The 23,899-nt window shown below is 44.2% G+C and overlaps 1 protein-coding gene across 1 annotated transcript in view; it reads left to right on the forward strand.

Annotated features, from left to right (window-relative positions):
• Positions 1–23,899, forward strand: part of nrxn3b (neurexin 3b) — a gene marked incomplete at both ends in the record, with an annotated part of 259,523 nt that overhangs the window by 189,054 nt on the left and 46,570 nt on the right. The window contains one exon of the mRNA XM_079216198.1: positions 4,612–4,793. Coding sequence (XP_079072324.1) covers positions 4,612–4,793 — 182 coding nt within the window. The remainder of the gene's footprint in view (positions 1–4,611; positions 4,794–23,899) is intronic.

Below are 23,899 nucleotides of genomic sequence, written 5' to 3' on the forward strand. Positions count from 1 at the left end.
CAGCGCTGCGGAAAGCCCAAGAGATAATAAGAGGAAAGACATAAAAGCACATAAACAACACACGCCAAGGAAAAGGGAGAGGGAGTGTGTGTGTGTGTGTGTGTGTGTGTGTGTGTGTGTGTGTGTGTGCTGGTGGATATGTGTGCATACGTTCAGAATCATCCATGTCTATGCAGATGGCTTTGAGCATGTGTGCGTGTGTGTGCGTGTGTGTGTGTGTGTGCATGCATCCTTCCACGAAGAGTTAGAGTTCTCAGCAGTTCAGTGCCTTGTGGGTAGCTGGCAGTGGCTGCCCATGCACACATCTACATACAGGTACACACACACACACACACACACACACACACACTCACACACCACCCCATCCAACTTCTTCTAGAATACAAAAACCTGTGACCACCGCCTCCCTGCAGCCTGTTTAGTTGGACAGTAGCAGTGTTTTACTGTAGGTCTTCTAGCAGCTGCTTCTAAACAGAGGGTTTTTATCACAGCATGGGGTGAAGCAACCAATTAGCCAGTTATAGCAGACGAGCACCAAGGCAGCTGCTCTACTCTTTTCGCCCTTTTATGCATCGCAGTTTTAATGTGTATGGGAAAGATGAGGGAGGACAGTGTGCAAACATGCCTGTCAATATTGTATGTACATGTTTTTTCATATATTTGTTTAGTCGTCATACACCGAGCTGCAGCAGAGGCCTTCGACCAGATGTTTCCCGCAAGTCGAGTCTGTTGAAACTAGCGACCTTCCGTCATTTCTGGCTCAATGTGAAAAACACCTCCTCTTTTTTTCCTCGTTGGGTAATGTCATGTGTGGGCCTGAAGGACGGGACATAGTTCTGTTGGCCAGACAGGTGTCCTGACCTTCTGTCTGCTCTCCCACGCCTCCGGGGACCTCTGAGAAATAGAGGCCAAGGCTTTGACCTCGTCTCTCGTCTACAGTTTGTCTCTAAACGGAGGCCCACTGCAGATGCAATGAATCACAACACTGGAGAGTAATGCATTAGCGCCATATTTCAGAACAAAAGAGTATGGAGGTTATTTATTCTTTATTTTATGCCTGGGTAACCTTAGCTTGTTTGTACGCAACGTTATTGCAAACAAAATACTATTTGAGTGGATATGTTCGTCGGTTAGCTTCCAAATTCCTTCACTAGCTAACGAGCTAATGATGCTGCTTGTGTATTCTGACTAACGCTGTTGAGTTTAGCCAAGAATAAATGATGCAATGGCGGCACAAAGCAAAGCTGTTTCACTAATGATGGCTTTCTCCTCGCCAAGATCGATGCCAGGAAGGGACAGCCAACTAGCTAACGTTAACCTAGTATGGGTTAGCCAGCCAGCTGTAGCTTAGCTACGCCGTGAATCTCGTGTTGGTTGCTGCCGAACGTTAGCCGATACATTTTTTGCAAAATGGCAAGATAGTGAGTTTCAGGGAGCCAATGGTCCCAATAGATACAGATAATAATATGATTCTACATTTGATATGTTATTATAATGTAATGTCAAATCACAGTTATGGCCGATGCCCACGAGCAACACGTTAGCTCATTAATAACGAGGATTTCCTTAAAGTTCCACATAGCACCTTTAACTAAGAGTAATCAAAGAAAATCAATGTCATAATTACTTTCAGAGTGTTTCCCATCTCCCATTCACTGAGAAATCAATGGGCCTCCCATATGCTACAATTAGATTTCAAATGGACCCCCTCCAATACCCACTGGCCATGCCAAGACTGCATTATTCAAATATGGAGATGAAAGTCCCCTCTGATCCACCAAAATAACATCTTGTGCAGTAATCTGTTTGTAGATTTGATTCCTTTGATGGTATTTCCCCTGAAGTTGGCTTTTCACCAAGGCGTCATAGCCGTGAAAGACATGTATGTAAGACGCTTCATTCCAGTTGTCGGTGTTCATCTCTGACAGGAGTATTGAACGCTATTATTTATTAATTTATTATGTTTAACTACCTGCACATTTTAAAAGGTTTTGGTCATCTTGCTAATGTAGAATGCACACTGCCCCAAAAACATTGAGAGCAATACGTGTTGTTTCATTTTATTTCAAAAAGGTTCAGCCTTTTATTTTATTTGACTTTTTTCAAAAAACCTTGAAAAGACTAGTGTTGATTAACAATTTTGTGGCAAATGCCTAATGAGGTTTTAGTCCAAGTAAGTGAGAGGAAGCATGCTAATATAGGCTAGAAAAGTTGAAATATGCCATCGCTTACCCTCTTTCATCTAATTAGCCTCCTCGCAAAATCGCTGAAATTCAATTATGTTGCTGCTTCTTACGTCCACACTGGAGTGGAACAGCCCTCTTGCCTGGAGAAGCCGTTTCTCTCTGTGGTGCAGTTATTCAAATGAAACTCTTGACCTTGGGAGTTCAGGCTAGCACTCACAGTCGCTAACCAACCGCGCTTTTCTTTTTCTCTCGATTGAAGTCTTCAGATAAATGTCAGAAATGATGACACATTTTGATAGCTTTGCCCCACAATGAATGCATGAATTGATATGCAGTGGACTTCCTGTCTGCGTGACCGTGCAGCCGGCGCCGTCTGGGCCGAGCAGGCTTGGAGGAAAATGTGCTACATCTCGGCGGTGTCGGGTTCGCTGTCTTCTCTGTACTTGTGCAGATAATCGCCCACTTGTGTGATTGCATGTGAGAAGGCATCGCGTTCGTGTGTCTGCACACGCGTTTGCACAAATTTATCTTTCACAATGTGCATTTGTCCCCCCCGTCCGCCTGCCTTGTGTATGCATGCGTGTGAGCCAGTGCGTGTGCTGCTGCCTGTGCGCTTCATGCTGAACGTTGTCTGCTTGAAACACTAAGCAAATCTCCTCAATGTGATAATTGGCTCCCCGGGGTGCTTGTGTCTTTGCTGCTCATCGTCGTCATCCCCCCCTAGAAAAAAAACCCAGGGTGTGTTAGACGATATAGGCAAAGTTTGCTCGTTTTCCGGGAAACTGATCCCAAGTCTGCCTTGAACTCTTTTGGCACGGAGAAACTTTTGAGGCACTGAGACAGCAGGGCAGATCCGGTGCAACCTGGCTGCAGGCTGCTCTCCGGCTTTGTGTCATTGTTGTCGGCCAGACGCCGTGCCATGAAGCAAACATCAGCTCCAATTGCTGCAAAGTTATTGAGAGCGATTGAGAGATTGTATTGTTTCTCTTCAGGAAAAACAAAATGCTCTGTCTGTGTTTAGTTAGAAGAAGTGAAGCCGTTGTTCCGGCTCGCCATGCTCCATTTTTCACGTCACATAGGCGACCTTAGCTGGTGGTTTGCATGTGTAGGATGCAGACCTGTTTGTGCGCCCCAAGGCAAATAGAGATGCTCATCTGCTCGATAGACTCTCCCCCTCTCTCTCACACCCTCTCATCCATATGTTCTTGCGGTCTCTGGGGTATTGTGGACCACAGAGCAGATTGTTGGCCACTTCATAGGGGAAACGGTGGAACAGCTGCGCACCCATCACACGAACAAACAGATGTTCAGGTGACTTGGAGAGGAAATGAACGGAAAAGAGAGGACCAAGAAGGGGGAGACGAAGGGAGAGAGGTGATGTGGAAGGAGGGAAGGGATGCAGAGGGAGGAGGCAGAAGAAAAAAATGATACATTGATGCATAAGCTCAGAGACTTCATTAGCAATTCCTGTCAGTCTCAGAGGTGGGCCAAACGCTTCCCACTATCCTTAGGCCACACAAGTCTGTTTCGTCTTTCACATTGATTCACCCACTAGTCTATCTGCTGTGGGTCTAATGCCTTTGATCTCTTTGATTATCTTTGCCTAAATGTGGACGGGACGGCTAAGCGGCTCAAGGATTCAGTGCTTTAATTCTGACGCACCTTAGGGAACGTTCAGAACTTGGAGTTGAATTCAACCCTGCAACCACGTAATTAAAGTTTCCCCTTTTTTTCTGTTCCTTGTGATGATAGAAAAAGGAAATCCACAAACAACTTTCACATACTCTGCGTCTCAGGGCCTAGCTTGATCCAATCACCGACACACATCTGCATAGTGGCTGATATGATAACCATAATGTTCATTCTGGTGAGCTTCTCCACCCACGCTAGTACTGAGGCCCCTTTTTTATACACTGCATTTGTCAAATTAAACCAGATGAAGGTTCTTCGATTTCCCCCCCACCCCATCTCTTCTTTCTTGTGCTGGCCTTTGTTCTTTGGTTGCAGGTCTCATATATAATACATGAGGTTTGGGAGACTTATCCGGTTCTGGCCATACTGGCTGTTATTCCCTGGAAAGGGGCTTTATTTAAGAGCTGGATAGGTCATAGATGGCGCCAGGAGAGCTGCTGACTTCTACCCAAAAGGTGGTGGTGGCTGAATACCATTAAAAGCCTCAAATAGAACTCGACACAATTATATTGTAGCGGCGGCAACGTTGCTGTAAAGGAATTACAGCAGATTAAGCCTTGATGGAGGTTTGGATCTAGTTTTGTCAGGAAAGCGCCTCGTTGGTAAAGACTCTGCTCCCCAGAGTCTAGTTACAGAATGTTTGTTTGGATTGGACCCTTTTCTCTTGTTATCTACCTTTGTTTATCTTAGAGTACATCTAATCCCGGCCCTGTTTTGCTTCCTGTTTCCTCAGCTGGCACCACCTATATCTTTGGTAAAGGAGGGGGTCTGATCACCTACACGTGGCCCAACAACGAGAGGCCGAGCACACGGACAGACCGGCTGGCGGTGGGCTTCAGCTCCACCATCAAAGACGGCATCCTCGTCCGCATCGACAGCGCCCCTCGCCTGGGTGACTACATCATGCTCCACATCGTAAGTGCTCACGCTAACACCTCCACACACAGGCCCTCTGCTTATGGCCGCACGACCCTATTGTGGCGGCAAAAAGCTTGACTTTGGTGAGCAAAGACATTGGACAACACCAAGCTGGCCGTCATTCTGTGTGTGTGGGAGGGGGGTGATGTAATGAAGTGGATAATCTTGTCGGTAAAACTAAATCCTAACTCAACACGGTGCTTCTTTTACGGTGTCAACAACAGGGAGCTGAATCCATGCAAAGCGTGATTCAGATAACTAGGTAGCGTAAATAGTGGACCGCTTTCATCCCGACATACATCTTCTGACCAATAGCTCCTGTTCCATCTAAATGTGTTTAACAGTGGTTTGTGGATGCCAGCTTGGTTGCACCATCACCCCTAAACAGCCTGCATGTGTTCCCCTTCTTCACTGAGACACATTGAACTCCGTCACTCAATGCTAGGCTTTGGGACGAGAAGATATTCTGGACAGGATGAGGAGACTGAGAGAAGAAAGAAAGAGAGACGGTGAAAGAATCCGACCTGTGTTACCACGGAAATATATGTCTTGTTTGGTTTATACAGTGGGACCCATTGACTCACCCTGTAGACATATTTTGCTGATATTCTTCTGCCTCTCCTGCATCTTCAGACCCTCGTGGATCCTGCATTGCAAAATGTAACCTGATTCTCATGTATTACTGTTTTAAAGATAGTCTTATTCAATTTGTGCTCTCCAAACTTCTTAGAATGCACATATGTACACACACACACACACACACACACACACACACACACACACACACACACACACACACACACACACACACACACAGGCAGGCCCCTAGTACTAGTAGCAGCTTTATTTTGGGACCTCAGTATTTCATAAACCTTGTGTTCAGCCATGACTCTGTTGTCATTGATTTAACATCTGCTTCAAGCTATTTATGAACTGTTTCATATCCATTATAGCTCCTATAAATTAATATATTGTTTTTGCTGTCCATAAGCACTCCTATGTTTCCAGCATTACAACCACAAACATTGCTGGCCAAGATTACGACCACAAATAAACCTGAGATCATTCCCTCAGGTTTACATATTGCAGTATTCAGGCCAGATTCAGCCCATCATACTCAAACTGAATTATACAAACAGTGCAGATCAATAAAAGAAGAAAAAAATAGATAACTTACTCCCCTGCTCTCGGTCTCTTCTCAGCATCTCTTTCCAAAATAACCCTGCTTCTACACCACATTCAAACTGACTCCCAGCATGAATAATGAATGCCGCTCTCCATACATATGCAGTGTGTTCCCACACGTTGAGGAAACATGATAGAAAACGGAGGGGCTGCGAGTTGGAATTCTTGGCCAGTCGTCCGTGGACTCGTGCAGCATCTCAATTCTTTCACTTCACGACCTTGTGTTTGACTCGTTTACATAAGCATTACGTATTTAAATAATCATCAACAGTAGCTAGGTAATGCAGAGCGTCAAATCAGTGTGATGTAGAGGCAGCGGTGGATGGAGGGGGGGGGGGGGCTTTGCTGCTGACGCCATGCGAAAAAAAAGATGTGATGATGAGGAGGAGCTACAGTTGCTAAAGCAGATTGAAAGTCTTTTTCTTCTTAAAGAGCTTCCCTCATCTCCTGAGTGCTGGCCATGTGGTGCAGAAACGCAGCCATCTGCTCTGCAGAGATGAGGGCCAACAACAAGCAGCTTTTGAACTACCTTTACAGTATTGAGAGATAACGTGTGTGTGTGTGTGTGTGTGTGTGTGTGTGTGTGTGTGTGTGTGTGTGTGTGTGTGTGTGTGTGTGTGCATAGGTGAGAGAGGAAGTGGGATGTGTGGATTGAGAGAAGATGATAAAGATGTGCAATGTGGAAACGCCTTTCTGAATCCCTAACGGACTGAGTAATTGCAGGAACCCCTAAAGGAAGGAAAAGGAATGCATTTTTAATTCAAGCTTTTAAGATATCACAGCATCGCTAGCCAAGCAGAGCATCTCTCATGATTTGGCTGCGAGTCGTTGGGCGGTGAATGTCTTCTCTCCTCCAGTCTCATGGCGCTAATGAATTTATTAATAGAAAAAAAGCAACTGGAGATTTTGCTAATTCATTCAGAGAAGCAGCATGTTTTGAACATGTGGCTTATTTTGTGCTGCATTGGTAACATTGCACTGCTAATATTTCATATGATTTATTGCCAGCAAAGGGTGTACAAACCATGTAGGTTTCATTTAATATAACGGTGATTGTTACCTTAAACTATAAAATACTCCGAGGCTCCATTTTCCCCACAATTACACTGCTCTCAAACAGAGACCAAATAAAGAAAGATAAACTTGTTTTGCCACAGGTGAACAGTAAATAATTAATTCGACCTTGAGTGAATATTCAGCTGTGAGACTGGTGGATTTGGTTTCATCTTGAGGGAAATAAACCACTGCTTGATCTCACATAATGTTTGTTGTTGTTATCTGGATAATACATAATCATTTGCCCATATTAGACTATGTCTCTCCAGTTCTCTAGTCATGGGAATATTGTATCTCTCAAAAGGTTACCACAATATGGGTTTTGTATTCGCAGCTAAAACAACTTTTCTGTCTCTACTAGACGTGTGTGTGGTAGAAAATGCAACAAAATGAGCAGATATGTCAGACTTCACTGACATGTCATTAGATAGTAACTGCTAATGACAGATGCCAGGTCTTCGCTGTCAGCGTTTTGTATTTGTTAATGAATCTGGAAGAAAAGGTTATACACGTTTACCCCTGTCGATGCCTGATATATGTCTAACCAAAGGTCTTTTCAGGCCCAGGGCCATTACCTAACCCTTTGTAATTAGTAGGTCTCTAGTCTAAACTATAACACATTGAGCAATGGCGGACTCTGACTGTCTGACGGGCAGGAGCAAAAAATTATAAGCAGGCACCAGCTGCACACAGTGGAGCACCAGCATGAAGAAAAAATACCCTAGGAGGCGTTTGATCACACTGTTCTCCACTTGAAGGGCGCCTTAGAGGGCACTTCATTATGTTTTCTCCACTGAAGGGCACCGCATTACATTGTCTCCACTGGAAGGGCGCCTTAGAAAGCACTTCATTATGTTTTCTCCACTTGAAGGGCACCTTAGAGAGCACTTCAATACATTTTCTCCACTTGAAGGGCACCTTAGAGGCCACTTCATTATGTTTTCTCCACTTGAAGGGCACCTTATAATGCACTTTATTATGTTTTCTCCATTTGAAGGTCACCTTAGAATGCACTTCATTACGTATTCTCCACTTGAAGGTCACCTTAGAGAGCACTTCATTACATTGTCTCCACTTGAAGTTCACCTTAGAGAGCACTTCATTACGTTTTCTCCACTGGAAGGGCACCCTTAGAGGCCACTTCAATACATTTTCTCCACTGGAAGGGAACCTTAGAGGCCACTTCAATACATTTTCTCCACTGGAAGGGCACCTTAGAGGGCACCTCATTACATTGTCTCCACTTGAAGGGCACCTTAGAAAGCACTTCATTATGTTTTCTCCACTGGAAGGGCACCTTAGAGGGCACCTCATTACATTGTCTCCACTTGAAGGGCACCTTAGAGAGCACTTCATTATGTTTTCTCCACTTTAAGGGCGCACTTCATTATGTTTTCTCCACTTGAAGGGCACCTTAGAGGCCACTTCATAATGTTTTCTCCACTGGAAGGGCACCTTAGAGGCCACTTCATAATGTTTTCTCCACTGGAAGGGCACCTTAGAGAGCACTTCATTATGTTTTCTCCACTTGAAGGGCACCTTAGAGAGCACTTCATTATGTTTTCTCCACTTCAAGGGCGCACTTCATTATGTTTTCTCCACTTGAAGGGCACCTTAGAGGCCACTTCATAATGTTTTCTCCACTGGAAGGGCACCTTAGAGGCCCCTTCATAATGTTTTCTCCACTGAAAGGGCACCTTAGAGGCCACTTCATAATGTTTTCTCCACTGGAAGGGCACCTTAGAGAGCACTTCATTATGTTTTCTCCACTTTAAGGGCACCTTAGAATGCACTTCATTACATATTCTCCACTTGAAGGTCACCTTAGAGAGCACTTCATTACGTTTTCTCCACTGGAAGGGCACTTTAGAGGCCACTTCAATAAATTTTCTCCACTGCAAGGGCACCTTAGAGGCCACTTCATTATGTTTTCTCCACTGGAAGGGCACCTTAGAGTGCAGTAGTGATTTTGAGTATAATACATTACATTTAGCTGACGCTTTTATCCAAAGCGACTTACATTTTTGCTCTATACAACATAGACACAGCAACGGGGCGCCATTAGGGGTTAAGTGTCACAACGACATGGACTAGCAGAGCCGGGGCTCGAACCACCGACCCTCTGATTGAAAGAAAGCCATGCTAACCACCTAGCCAAAGTGGCCCCCGGCATGGTAAAGGCAACCAAAAGGAGTTTTATTTGAAGTTATAGTTGCATACAGACCTTTTAAAGAAAACCTCATTAGATCATTATTATCTTTGACTGACCTTGACATTTTAATGTTTTTCTGAAAGAAAAAAGGGCGAATGTGGCATTTTCTTCAACACCCAGAGCTCAGAGAAACACAGACATTTTGAGGCGAAACCCATAATCACTGACTCCCTCCTTAGCCTTCCTTTCTTTCTTTTGCTTTCTCCATTATCTCCTCTTGATTAGCTCACGGCTTGTTTGGCAATCATGAATTAAAATGCTGATTGTAGTGTTTACATTTTAACTGCTAAGAACAACTGCACGCTTGGTATGAAATCTGAGGGGCAATTTGGGGGAATTTGCAGAGGTGAGCACTACATTTTGATATCGCTGGTATTTCACTGAGGAGTTCATTTGATTTGGGATTTCTAAAGTAAGACAGACGAGGACAGCTTGTGTTTTATCTTGACACAGAAAAAGATAATCTGAATGAAATGATAAAATAACGTAAAGCTGCGTGGATAACAAATATCAAAGCTGTTTGTGTCACAGGTGTAGCAAGAGTCAAAAGCAGTTGTTGAAAAACCGCAGTGATTAATAGTAATGGGTGTATGTGGGGTGCACATTTTAAAGTGTGTGTGTATGTGTGTGTGTAAGCTTAAATAAATGACAGAAAGACGAAGCAGTGTGCTAGAGATGCTGTTTCTGACTCATACGTACTCTCACCAGAGCTGCAGGTGAAGATTACCCAAGACACACACACACACACACACACACACACACACACACACACACATAATAATGTCATCTCTACTGCATCTCTTTGCAACAAAAAGACATGACAAGACTGCTTAAAAAGCATTGCCTTAACCCTATTACAATGATAGATCTGCTGGTCATCGTGAAATGTATTAAATGATCATTTTTCAAATCTGTCATACACTGTCTGTATATTAAAGGAAAATCAGCAGCTTCTATTTCGTAGAAAACACACCCTTGTGACTGGGGTATCATCAATTTGAATCCCCAGATGCTGGGTCAACGTGAAGGTAAATAAAAGCTGATTATGGATGCGGCAGATATATACATTATCCGATATGAATCCTGTACTTGTCGACTATCTACAGTATAAGTGGTTAAATTCAGACTCACCTTCAAACTCAGAGAAAGAGAGAGGAGGCCGTGCATTGTTTGACCACTAGGGCTCCAGGCAGGCTCACACTCGTCTAGTCGAGGTGATGAGCTGAAAGGAGAACGCACCCCATCAAGCGTCATGTCTGGCAGCGCATTCGCTTTCTAATTAAGGGAGAAAATCACCTGACAAGATAAAGACTCTGCCGGTATTGCCACACATTCTCTGTCACAGCTAACTTAAATACAAGGTGATTACGAGGGAAACTCCAGTTGCCAGTTTATGGATAACACGACATTTAAGCTCCTAAAACGAGGAGCTGCTTTTGTTTGAAGTGCCTAGTTTATTACTTGTTTGTGTGCTTTAAACCTTTCAAATTTAACAGAGATTATTTAATGTGAAGTTGTAGTTTTTTTGAAAGGTGTTGGAACGTTTTAAGTTTCCCTTCAGAAACCACAATAGTTGTTACCTTTTTATGGCGTGTGTTTCTGGTGATAATAGTAAAAGCCGTCATAAAAGCGCGCATCTCTTTCGTCTGCTCTCCCTCGGCTTTCGTCTCCCTGGAGATATGAAAAACCGACGACCGATCGGCACATAATAAGGCGACGGCACACACTCCCATTAGCGCTTGAGCTTCTCCTCACGCTAACCCACGGGCAGAGAAGGTGCGGCTGCTGGGTAATTGAAAACCCGAGTGCAGACACTCAGACACAAGCTGTGGAGGGAGATGAAGGTCTGTGGAAGGTAAATGCGATGTATGCCGTGTCCGTGTTTCCCATCACTCTTACACGTGTCCCATGCATACTTACGCTAATGCATGTGTATTTAAATGTGTTAATGCAGCAGTGCAGATGCATAATTCATTCAGTTCCTCACTCTTTCCCGTCTCTGCACGTCCATCCATCAGCTTCGTCTTGTCTCAATGTGTTTGCGTCTCACATCGTCTTCCTCCCCCTCCCTTTCATCTCCCTCTCCCTCACCCTCTGACAGACCTAATATAAGATGTTGGATGTGTACCTGTGTGTATCAGTGCGTATATGGCCAGCAATGTATTGCCTCTATCGAGTTACCCCACCTCGGCAGGGAAAGATAGATATTATCGTGGTTATGGCTCATGGCCTCTGATAACATTACGGCTTCTTATTTGAGTTTGTATTTCCTTACCTCCCACATTTGATTCCCCCCACGGAAATAAAGAGCTGGGAAATATACCTCGCATCTGTTTTCACAACTAGTTGCACGCAGTGTACACGCAGTCAGCATTATTATAACTTTGTCGATACATAAACATTTCTCTGAAGCTGAGAGTCATTTTTAGCTCGACTGCTTTGTTATTCAGATTTTCAGTGTGATGCACCTTACAGCTGTTATTCAAACTAATGATTGAATTGTCTTCATCAAATTAGCATTGTGATTGACACCAGCACAGGTTGCCTCTATGAGGTCCATATATAATATATATAATTCCAGATTATTAGCGCTATACCCTCCCTGGGGGTGACACATAATGACTTTTCACAGCAGGCTGAGCACAACTGCCACGCTAGCAGCCAGATGGTGTGTGTGTGTGTGTGTGTGTGTGTGTGTGTGTGTGTGTGTGTGTGTGTGTGTGTGTGTGGTAAACCTTGACATGCCACAGTAGGTATGAGAAGCTGTGCAGCACTATAAGCTCATCAAGGATCACTCATGTTGGTTTTTATTGGGATGTTAAGGTTGTGTTCACTCTTTGTGTTCACAATTTGATTTTTACAGACAATAAAGATTTAGCTTGATTCATTAATTAATGCTATTTTATTAGATTGCCAATCTAAAGGTGGCTGTGGCCCGTTTAGAACCATGTTTGTGTGGATCAACCTGTTGGGCCGTCTCAGGGCAACAGGTTAGTTTCAGTCTCAGTCTCACTGCCCCATGCTGCCTTCTGTACACAATGCACAGTATATGATGTGTATCCAGTGAGCCAAACATGACTCTACTTCGATGGACTGACCCAACTTGTATTCTCCCGATATCGATTCCATTACTTAACTCTGGGTAAGGATCACCACATCAAATTTAAAATCTGTAGTTTGCTCCCATAGTTCTTTTTCACAGCAGGAAAAGCACAAGTGTAAATAATGAAATGATTTAAATCTAAATTCCCTGTAGCTGCTTCAGCTCCCGGGTCTTGCATGCTGGCTTACTGGGACACCAGACCAGACCCATCAATAATGTATTGTTTACTATTTACATTGTTTAACATTTTTATGTAAGCTGAAATCAATGGACTGCATTATGGAAACACTGCATGTTACATGCAGCCAGTACACTGCTCTGCATAATTATCACTCACACCATTCTTTCCCAGCTCCTGTGATGGAACAGGCGCCATGCAAACACAGAATAAAATAAATTAATAAGGGTCTTAAAACTAGATCCTGACAAGACAGCGCTACAAGATTAGCACATAAAGCAGTTGATATTTTACTTTAGTGGTGAGGATTCATTAATTATTTAGGACAACCAGCTGACATTCAGTGAACCTGGGACTTAAAGGGCCCCTGAGGGTCTGGGGCCTCGAGGCAATTGTTTGCGTTGCAGGTTGTGAGTCAGACTTGTGTGCAGCGCTGCTTTCTCTGGAAGAAACGCATCCCTGGAACTGTCACTGGCTTTTTTTCAAAGCAGAGCGTGACTGGCAACCTCTCTGCTGTGGTTACAGTGGAGCTTCTCCAGTAGCTCGGTGCTTCTGCTGTAAGAATACGGATAGATTGCAGAATGTCTCTCATTTTGAAGATTTTTAAATATAATCTTCAAGGTGCAAGATGCCAGATTGAGAGTATTTATATTGCCTCTCAACATGTGGCTGGCGAGCCCCCGGCTCACAGCTATAAGAGCTAACATGCAAACAACAGCCAAAGTGCTGACAGAGATAACTGGATAACCTGGAAATGAATCCTCAGATGGTCTAATACTGATCCTTTTAACTACTCCAAGAATCTCTCTTATAACAAATGAGTGATATCCCCCTTTCTTCGCTGGAGGATAATAAATATGACTATATAATAGTGTGTATCAGGAGCACCACCATCTGGTTTTGGAACAGGCATATAGGACCTTTATGGCCATTTATCTGTTTCAACCTTTTAAAAACGGAGGTATTTTTTAGGATTCTGCTCGAAATAACATACCCAAACTAAAAAGGGTGTATCTGTGCAACCACAAGGGCTATTTGAAAAATGTTGCCGTTATAATAAAGGCAACCCATGTGGGCTTTTGTTCAGATGTGTAAATATTAGTATATATGTTTCTGGTTTCAGAGTAAATAAAGATTGAAACACAGCAAAAATATAAGTTTGCTGTTTGCAAGATGCATAGCAATGAGCTAAAGTTTATGTGTGTGGTTATGTAAGATGAATGACTGACAACGGTGAAATAAAACCAACCTAAATTCATTTATCGATGTAAAACCACGTCTTGCAGTGTATTTCATAAATGAAATAGACGTATTACACACCAGTCTAGGAGGAAGAGGACCGGTTTGAATCCTTTCAAATCTTATGATGAATTATGATGATGAATGAGCATCAGCTGCAGTCATTAAATAATATGTAAAAAAATACAAACATGAACTGAGTCTCTCCATGAACTGAGTCTCTCCATGAACTGAGTCTCTACATGAACTGAGTCTCTTCATGAACTGAGTCTCTCCATGAACTGAGTCTCTACATGAACTGAGTCTCTTCATGAACTGAGTCTCTTCATGAACTGAGTCTCTACATGAACTGAGTCATGGAAGAATATCTATTATTAAGAATATTTATTTATCAAATAAAGGTGTATTTAGGGGGAAAGGTGTGGTTTAGTGGGGGGACGGACACATGAAGCAGGACAGAGATGGTTCCTTAACAAACACCTGCTGTTATGGTTTGAAGTTTGAAATGTGTACAACTTTCTATATGGGGCTGCGAACAAGTGTGTGCGTGTGTGTGTGCGTGTGCGTGCGTGTGTGTGTGAGAGAGGGGGGGATATGATCAGCAATTGTATATGTTTAAATGTCTAGTGTGGAGGATATTTTCAGGTCTTGAGGCAATCAGATGTAAAACACAATATTTATGATTGATTAAAGTTGTAAATCGGTCGGATTAGACCGAACACGACAGCAGGGTTAAGCTAGCAGCAACGTATCAGTCTGCCCTGTAGAGTTAGCTCAGAAAACACACGCCATGTTGTGTGTGTATAAGTCTTACCTGTTGTGTAGTTCTGGTTCACCTTCAGTGGTGCTCGGTAGCGTTACCCACGTCACGTTGTGCCGCGCGGTAGCTAGCAAGAGAGAAATGGAGCTAGCCTTAGCTAACGCGCAGCAACACACACACACACACACACACACACATACACAACAACGGCGTTACACATTAACGATTTCAATTAATTTACAAGTTACATTAAACTTCTGCCATGTATCAACTATGTGAAGCCAAATGATTTATATCACAACTTAAAGTGCAAATACTATATTTTGGTCATATTAGTAACTATTACGTTAGCTTACTAGTGCAGGAAAGTGTCTCTGCTTCCCTCTTAAAGTCACGCAGCGTTACACGGTGACTTTACTTGAGAAGACTGTGCTGTCATTGTGCTGTAATTAATGTACATTTGCAAATTGCTGGCAAAAAGGAAATATGAAGGAATAATAATGAGCTTTGTTACCTCGCTGTTGCTGAAGTTGAAGTGAGGACTCTGGTCAGAAATGTTGTAGCTCTTGCTCCTAAATGTTGAGAAGCCTCTCCTTCCTCTCCTCTCGAGAGAATAAGTGTCCATCGGCACACAACGTTGTAGTTACTGTCATCTTTTGTGTAACACAACGGAGGAAATACAATGTCGCTTCCCCCTCTGTCTGAGTGACAGCTAGACCTAACATCTGTGATGAAAATAATGTTCAAACGGATTATGGAGTATTCCCGCTCAAAATTACTGTATTGTGAGTTACAGCAACATGTATTTACAGTAAGATTCACCCGGGAATGAATTTTGACCATGATGCATTGCAGATCTACAGCAACATGCTGTATAGGAGTTCTACAGTAAGAATATGGCCATGGTCTTGCTGATGGTCGTGTTTGCTTATGTAGTCATCTGGAGGCATCCGTCTTCATTTTGTTTCATCACCAGTTTAAAAACTCCTTGTGGTACCTTTGAGGATGAAGTGTTTGTTGCATGTGGTCATTAATAATTAACAACAGACACCTTCACTTCAACAGGGAAAAGATCCACAGACCCACTTAAATCCACATTACACAGAAAGCCTCTTATCGCCGTGTGTTGTCTCAAACAGAGCATGCATGAGCCCAGGAAACACATGTAGCACAAGTAGCACTCTGTGGTCCTCTGTCTCCGGCTCCCACACACGCTCATCCTCTCACACACACACACACACACACACACACACATAAACACACACACACACACACACATACGCAGGCTCCTTCAAACAAATTGTCACACCACAGTACACTGGTACTGACTCTCCAGACCTGATACTGGGGCTCTTCAGGGACGTCTGCCTGCCACTCATCCATGTCAACCAAAGGCACAGTTTACGTAGCAGACCCTCTGGCACACACACACACACACACACACACGCACACAAAGTAATAACCGCTCAAGCTGGACAAACACAGCAACATTATTGCAATGTAGCCATGCGGTCCTTGGCCTTAGCCCCGGCCTCAGCGATGTATATTTCATGGACTAAGATGACAAATTCAATCCCTCTCCCTACTTTGCTCTCTGACAGACCTCCCCCCCCCCCCAGGGGGATGCTGGTGTTTTCACAGCTCCATGGTAGGACATGAATCCCATTCTCACAGTCATGAAGAGACAGGAGGAGAAGATGAAAGAGACAGAGAGTGGAGCATCGTGTACATCCAAAAGTAGAACAAATACAAGAGGCTGAATGGGGGGAGGAGGTGGGAGGAGCGGGGTTGGGGGGAGAGATGTGGGTATTTTAGAATTCAGAGCAGGATCAGAGACAAACTTGGCTCAGATAGGTCTCAGCACATTGGCTGTGAATTCCAAATGATGTGTTGCCTTTCTGTCTCACTCTGACGCCCTCCTTCCCCTCCACCCGCTACCAGCTTTCCCCTTCTTATCTCTCGCTCCTTCTTATCTCTCCCTTCCTCTCTCCGCTACACCGCCTCAGCACTATTGTTTTCATACTAACAGCTAGATTGGGGCGTTGGTAGCTGATCGGTCAGTCGGTTTGAATTCAGCTGCAGTGCGAAAAAATATCTCCACTCCAGCTGCTGGTGGAGGCCAAGGTTACGCTCACAGAGGGGCCATTCCTGCGGCGGCCATTTTAAATCCAGGACTCTGCTCTACTAAACCAGTAATGTTACGTCATCAGAGATTTCTGAATATCAGTGTAATAATCCGTGTTTGACATTATACAACATTCGTCTGTGTTCAACATGAAGTGACACGTTTTGGAGATATTTACTGACCGTAAATAACTAGGTATGAATATATAACTGTATGCACACAAGCAGTCCTCACTGGATGCATGTGCACCCTCCAACCCCTCTACTTCACCCTCATGTCTGCACTGTAAATATGAGGCTACAGCCAGCAGTTGGTTAGCATAGCTTTAGCATAATGACTGGTACAGGAGGAAACGGCTAGTCCGGCCCTAACCAAGCTAACCCATGTACCAGCGCCTCTGAACTCCAGTCATGAACATGTTGGAGTTTCTGTTTCAGGGGCTTGACATGTCGGTTGGTTCTATCAACAGATATCCAGCTCATTGAGTCGGTGAAGAGTCCGCACACGGCCAGACAGCACAGAATTGCCTTTACACGACATGCGCTCTGAGATCCAAGCCCCTCGCGTCAGTCATACCCTCTGTTCCCCGATCCTGTGTGTGCTCGGGTGACGAGCACCTAATGAAAGATCAGATGGAGGTTTGTTTCCCACACAAGGCGAGCTGCCACCTCGGCTCCAAAGACACTCCTAAATCCGCCCGCGAGGCTCCACATCTCCCCGTTACAGCCACTTAGCCGCTCACCTGAGCCGCCGCGGCACAAAGAGGCAGATAGGGAGATGGAGAGAGAGGTGGAAGGGAGAGGGGGGGTAAAACCAAAGAAAAGAAAGAGATTCACATTTTCGCAAATTGACTCCTTCGGATTATCGACTATTATTGCGGGCCTGCTGAAGTGATAAACGTCAACATTAGAAAATAAATCTCGCGGAAAGAAAGCGACAAAAAAAAAAAAAATCTCCTTCCTTCAATAACGGCGTGGCAGATTGCGTGGCTCACAGACACACAGGTGCACACACACACATACACACACTGCAAATGTATTCATGGAGGATTAAGCAGCAGCAAGAAGTTGTGTTTTTTCCTCTGTGTCTCTCTCTCACTGATAAAGGAAAAAAGAGGGAGATCAAATTTGAGTGTAAAGCTCCTTCACAGATGGATTGAAAATGTGAAAGTGAGTACCTGCGCATTTCAGCGAGTGCGAGTTACTCTTTTTTTAATCCTCCATTATTGACTGTCACCCTGAAAAGCTCTATTGACAAGGAGACAAAGCAGACTATATCACTTTTTTATGACGCTGGGATCATCAGAAAACCAATCTATAGGGATAGAATGTATTTTGTACTGGATGACTCTCATATATTATTATAAGCACTGAATCGCTGAAGGTTATGGAGTGTTTCTCAAAGTTGTATTGATCCTCTAACATTCTGGGCAGGCAGCGAGGCAGATGGCCAAGGACATGACAGCCAAGTCTTCCATCTCCACATCTCTTGTTCTGCTCCTCCGTTGCCCTCAGCCATTTCCTCTGTCTCTCTCGCGTGGAGAAAAACCCAACATATTTCCTATTTTTAGTGTGAGCTCCAGTTCTGCAGAGCACGCACACACAGCCCATTTCCTGTCGGGTCAAAGCTGGCTCCGATGAGGCCGCGACCCCCGATAGAATGCAGTCTTATTGGGTGCACAAGTGGACCAATAGGGTCGTGACCTTTTTATCTTGGTGCCATGGGTTGTGTATCTCTGAGATGTGTGTATTCACGTGTGCTGACTTCTGCAAGGGGTCGCTTTTAAGGTTGTAGCGGCACAAGGAACATGGAAGGAAGAATCTCCTCCTATTCTTTGAACTATGATAATTAATCAATACATGTTCCTCACTGCATTCTGGCAATTATATTCTGTCGGAGTGATCGCCTTCAATGCTCTGCTGTTTGACTCCAGTGTGCCTGCACACAGCAGAATGAAGACGCTTTACTTTACAGGTCCCATCATTTCCTCGAGTTAGAAAGGAACTGTAAATTATTTTAATGGACTGTGTATGTTACAACAAATGAATTGTAAAGTAAACATATTGGTGCGCTAGTTAGGGCACAGCAGGGCAGTTAAACATGCAAAATGTGTCCAGGAATGCAGTTTTAAATTGCAGGTAAGCATTACAGTCAACTAAAATAGGATGGAACTGTTCTATATGTATTTAATAACATCAGTGACCTTGCAGGATCTAAATGAAGACACATTATCTCTCGCACTTTGGGAAATGAACGATTATTACTGAGTGACCAACTAAATTTAGCAGGTTTTTTTGGGACAATTTATGCATTTTAGAGGGAATAATAATTGTCCTCTTTGAATGCAAAGAGGAAATACTTGAAATTAAATAGTTTCTCAGGAACCAGTTAACTAAAGAAAATGAGCCAATGGTTTTAGAGCTCGACCCATTCTAGCAACTAAAAGTCACAATATCTCAGCCTCTGCTTCTCCTTCTTCTTTAGTCTCACTTATAGAAGTATATGTTGAGAGTTGAGAGTATTACTAAAAATGCACATCATCTAACTTTATTGAACACATGTAAAATGTTCTTTTTAAGGTGGTAATATTGTGTTCTGTGTGGTCTATGTAAATGTAGTTATAGTGGTGTGTGTTTGGGTCCGTCCCTCTGGAGGATCTAACCCCGCGGCCGTGACAGTATGAGTCAGCATGAAGGTGACAGATGGAAAGACCATGAACATGGGTGAAAGCTCCACCACCATATTATATACCCCTTTGATTAAGTGCGTTTGAAAGCTGAAGGTATATGGTTTATTCATTCTTCCCACATTATCTTTAATTTATTCACATGCCAGACTGACCCAAGACCAGAAATGAAAGGCAGACTTCTTTTCTTTCATGGTTAAACCAGCTCATTCCCTTCAAAAATACAGCACTCGTCATATTTTCGGTATCGCTGAGAAGACTCACGTGTTCTTTGATCAATTTCCATTCTTGACATATGATGCAATTGCACACATTTTAGGAAAAAAGAGCTGTTGCGTGTGTGTGTGTGTGTGTGTGTGTGTGGGTGTTATAATGTGTTGGCTGTTTTCCAGCAGGCTTCTGCCTGGACAGCAATTAATGTCATTTGGAGCGAAGAGGGACCTCGTGACTCATTACATATGCCTTTTGCTCGGGAAAAGCCTCCGAGGGACCTTCTCCTCTTGTGTGCCAATGCCGCCACTCGGGGGATGGTACAAGTTGGATAACACTCTAATTATAAAAATTCACTATGAAAAATGTCTTCTGCTGTGCTGGCAGGGAGGAGATTAAACCCTGTTTTGGTTTTAGTTTGTTTGAGCGTCTTGTGCCCATAGACTATAGTTACTGTATGGACACTGGGGGTTTGCAATTATTGTCTGACTGCCTGAAGTGGAAGTTTTACATTTCCTGAATAGATATGTATGGCGAAAGCTACTGCAGAGGAATGCTATTGGCAAGTGTCAGCTGTGTATTTAGACATTATATAAAGCATCCTCTGACAAGCTTAACTGTCCACCTCAGCGGAAAGGGGGGAGTGAGATACATGGTGCATTTGTATGCTTTAACCTGTGTCAACAGTGGACAAGGAGGCCCATCTGTGCCTCGCATGGCTGATCCTGGTGGACCTCCGTCTCCACCACTGTAACCTGTTCACAGCCCTGGCTCAGTGGAGCGCACACTGGCAAATAGCGGGCGGAGAGGTAGAGAGAATGAAAAAGACAGAGGTGGTGACGGCTTGAGCGAGGGATTGTGATGGGGAGTGGGAGTGGGAGCACCAGACAACGACTAGAGATATGGAGAGAGAGCAGAAACAGTGATAGATGGAGGTAGAGAGCCAGAGCAGTGGGTCTAATCTCTCTTCAGGCCGGTGGTGCAAGCACGCCTTCTGACAGATAAACTCACCCAACAGCGAGGCCGAAATGACAGAAAGGAATTATGTCCGTTTTTAACTTAACTGGACTATGGTTTGGAAACCTCCAGTTTAGCATGTTGGCTTTTTGCACCCAGAAGTGACACAAGAGGGAGGAGCTAAGATCAACCAAACGCTGAATGAGACATTTGTAGCCGACCAAAAAGATATAATTAACTTTAATGAAGTGAAAACACACTGTGAAAGGGTTGAAGTTGGAAGACGAAAACACAGACAGCAACGTCGTGGTAGAGACCTGTCAATCACCTTGTAGCCCCGCCCTAAAGCATACCCTGATTTATGGTCTATGTGGCTCTAAACGGGCCGTAATTTCCGAGTCATTTTCTCATAGACTTCTATACAACCTGAGAAGTTGTCCCTGATGGGCCTTAAAGAGTATGCAGCTTTAACACATGAAGCATAGACTTCTATACAACCAGAGGAGTCGCCCCCTGGTGGTCAGGAGAGAGAATGCAGCTTTAACACATGAAGCATAGACTTCTATACAACCACAGGAGTCGCCCCCTGGTGGTCAGGAGAGAGAATGCAGCTTTAACACATGAAGCATAGACTTCTATACAACCAGAGGAGTCGCCCCCTGGTGGTCAGGAGAGAGAAAGCAGCTTTAACTCATGAAGCATAGACTTCTATACAACCAGAGGAGTCGCCCCCTGGTGGTCAGGAGAGAGAATGCAGCTTTAACACATGAAGCATAGACTTGTATACAACCAGAGGAGTCGCCCCCTGGTGGTCAGGAGAGAGAATGCAGCTTTAACACATGAAGCATAGACTTCTATACAACCACAGGAGTCGCCCCCTGGTGGTCAGGAGAGAGAATGCAGCTTTAACACATGAAGCATAGACTTCTATACAACCAGAGGAGTCGCCCCCTGGTGGTCAGGAGAGAGAAAGCAGCTTTAACTCATGAAGCATAGACTTCTATACAACCAGAGGAGTCGCCCCCTAGTGGTCAGGAGAGAGAATGCAGCTTTAACACATGAAACATATACTTCTATACAACCAGAGGAGTTGCCCCTGATGGACCTTTAAGAGAATGCAGCTTTAACACATGAAGCAAATACTTCTATACAACCTGAGGAATCACCCCCTGGTGGTCAGTAGAGAGAATGCAGCTTTAACACATGAAGCAAATACTTCTATACAACCAGAGGAGTCACCCCCTGGTGGTCAGTAGAGAGAATGCAGCTTTAACACATGAAGCATAGACTTCTATACAACCAGAGGAGTCGCCCCCCCTAGTGGTCAGGAGAGAGAATGCAGCTTAAACACATGAAGCATAGACTTCTATACAACCAGAGGAGTTGCCCCTAATGGACCTTAAAGAGAATGCAGCTTTAACACATGAAGCAAATACTTCTATACAACCAGAGGAGTCGCCCCCTAGTGGTCAGGAGAGAGAATGCAGCTTTAACACATGAAGCATAGACTTCTATACAACCAGAGGAGTCTTGAGGTGTGTGAAGAACACACAGACAGAGATGCCATGCTTTATTGTAAGATATCTAGTAAAATGTGTGAGTTCTCTTCTGCCACCTGGCAGAGTGTCCACAGCATCTGGCAGCACCTTGTTTCCTCCTGGCTTTAGTGAAAGAAGAAGAAGAAGAAAGTGCAGGAGTGTGGTTTAGTGGTGCAGGTGAGCAGGGAGGAGAAAAGAAAAGCCTGGGGAGAGTGATGTTTGCTGGTGAACACAGATGGGGAAGGAAGCAGCAGGAGGTGTGGGTCTTAAAGAAGGGCTGTGTAGCCATCTGAACTATTCATCGCTGGTTTGTTTTTAGGCTTTTTCATCGAGATTATGCGCACCAGACTTCGTGCATGAACAAGCTCTCCCTGATTCCTTTGGAGTACGGCTTGCTCAACATTAGCCAAGGGAGAATTGCCTCTGCAGTTCTATGGGCTTTTGTCAGGCTGCACCGCTCTGTCTCTTTTCTGCAGCTTGGCCTTTTTTAAGCTAACATTGGTCAAACTGTGAGGGCATGCTTGAAGGAAGGCCACAAGAAAAAATGTTCTTTGTATTTGAAAAGAGCCCATTGCAGATCAGGATAGCCCTGAGTTCCCCTCCTCTCACACACACAGACACCCTTCAGTAGGAAGTCAACTTTCGAGCAGTCAAGGTGAGAGGTACTGATTATGGGGCTTGTGTGTGTGTGTGTGTGTGTGTGTGTGTGTGACGCAGCAATGAGTCTCCTGCAGTCGTGTTGAGGAGCAGCGACACATGCTGACCTGGGACAGACCTTGAGAGTCGCTGTGACATTTAAAAATAACCTCCCACTGTCTCGCAAGATAGACAATATATTTGTCACTTTCTCTGGCTCTCCGCTCCGTGCCCTCTGTGAACCTGTGTGCAGTTATCACTGGATGGAAAAAGATAAAGGTAAATATATATATATATGTGCCAACACACCTATCTAGATCCATATTTCTCTTTGCTATGTGGTGAAATACACGGACAAGCCCCAGTAATCCCCTCTTCGTCGGCAACCATCACAATCCTCCGAAACCCCGTGCAATTATAAATGAAAAAGATAAAGCACGGAGATAAACGCATCAGCTGCTTTGATCGTGCACTCTGACATACTTACAACAGGCGGCGCATATCAGCACGCATGCACGACTGCTAACATGCAAGAAGACATCAGCGTAGTCAATCATCTGGAGCCCCTGATTAACATTAATGCCTTTTTCTCGCAATTACATCGGCATCTCCTTGCATTCCAATCACCTAGATTTCATGGCTCCTCTCTGCAGGCGGCCTGTCCATCGGGAGAGAGCGGCGCAGCAATGAGTGCTATCTGCTGAGCCTTTGATATGCACTTATCTGTTAGCTGTTTCATATTATGCAAAAGAAAATTGCCTTAAAAAATGTCTTAGTGCTTTATTACTTTTGGGCCAATTAATTTAACGAAAAATAATGCCTTTTCGATAAAGCGAGGAAGAAATAATTAGGCATGATAATTAACAGGGAAGGACTAGCATGCTCCGAGGATGTGAGTAGACACAGCGGCAAAGCCACTGATGTTTTGTTCATAAACAATGCTTTTCCAGGCGGGCCACGTGGGTTTAAAATATTCCGATGTATAGGGGAGACTCAGCTTGATGACAGCTTGCCCTGGAAGTGTCCTCAGCACTCAGGAAGTAGGCCACTCGCCTCGATGTTCCTTGAAGTGGCAGAGACAGACCGACCTAGATTCCCTCCCGTTTATTCAGCCATTTTAGGTGCAGGCTATTCACGTCTCCATTTCTGTGCCTCCTATATGTTGTGCTCACTTCAGTTTGTTTGTTCAGTATTTGTTTCCCCCTGTGACATACATGA

This window comes from Taurulus bubalis, assembly GCF_910589615.1.
Source record: "Taurulus bubalis genome assembly, chromosome: 3".
NCBI lineage: Eukaryota > Metazoa > Chordata > Actinopteri > Perciformes > Cottidae > Taurulus > Taurulus bubalis.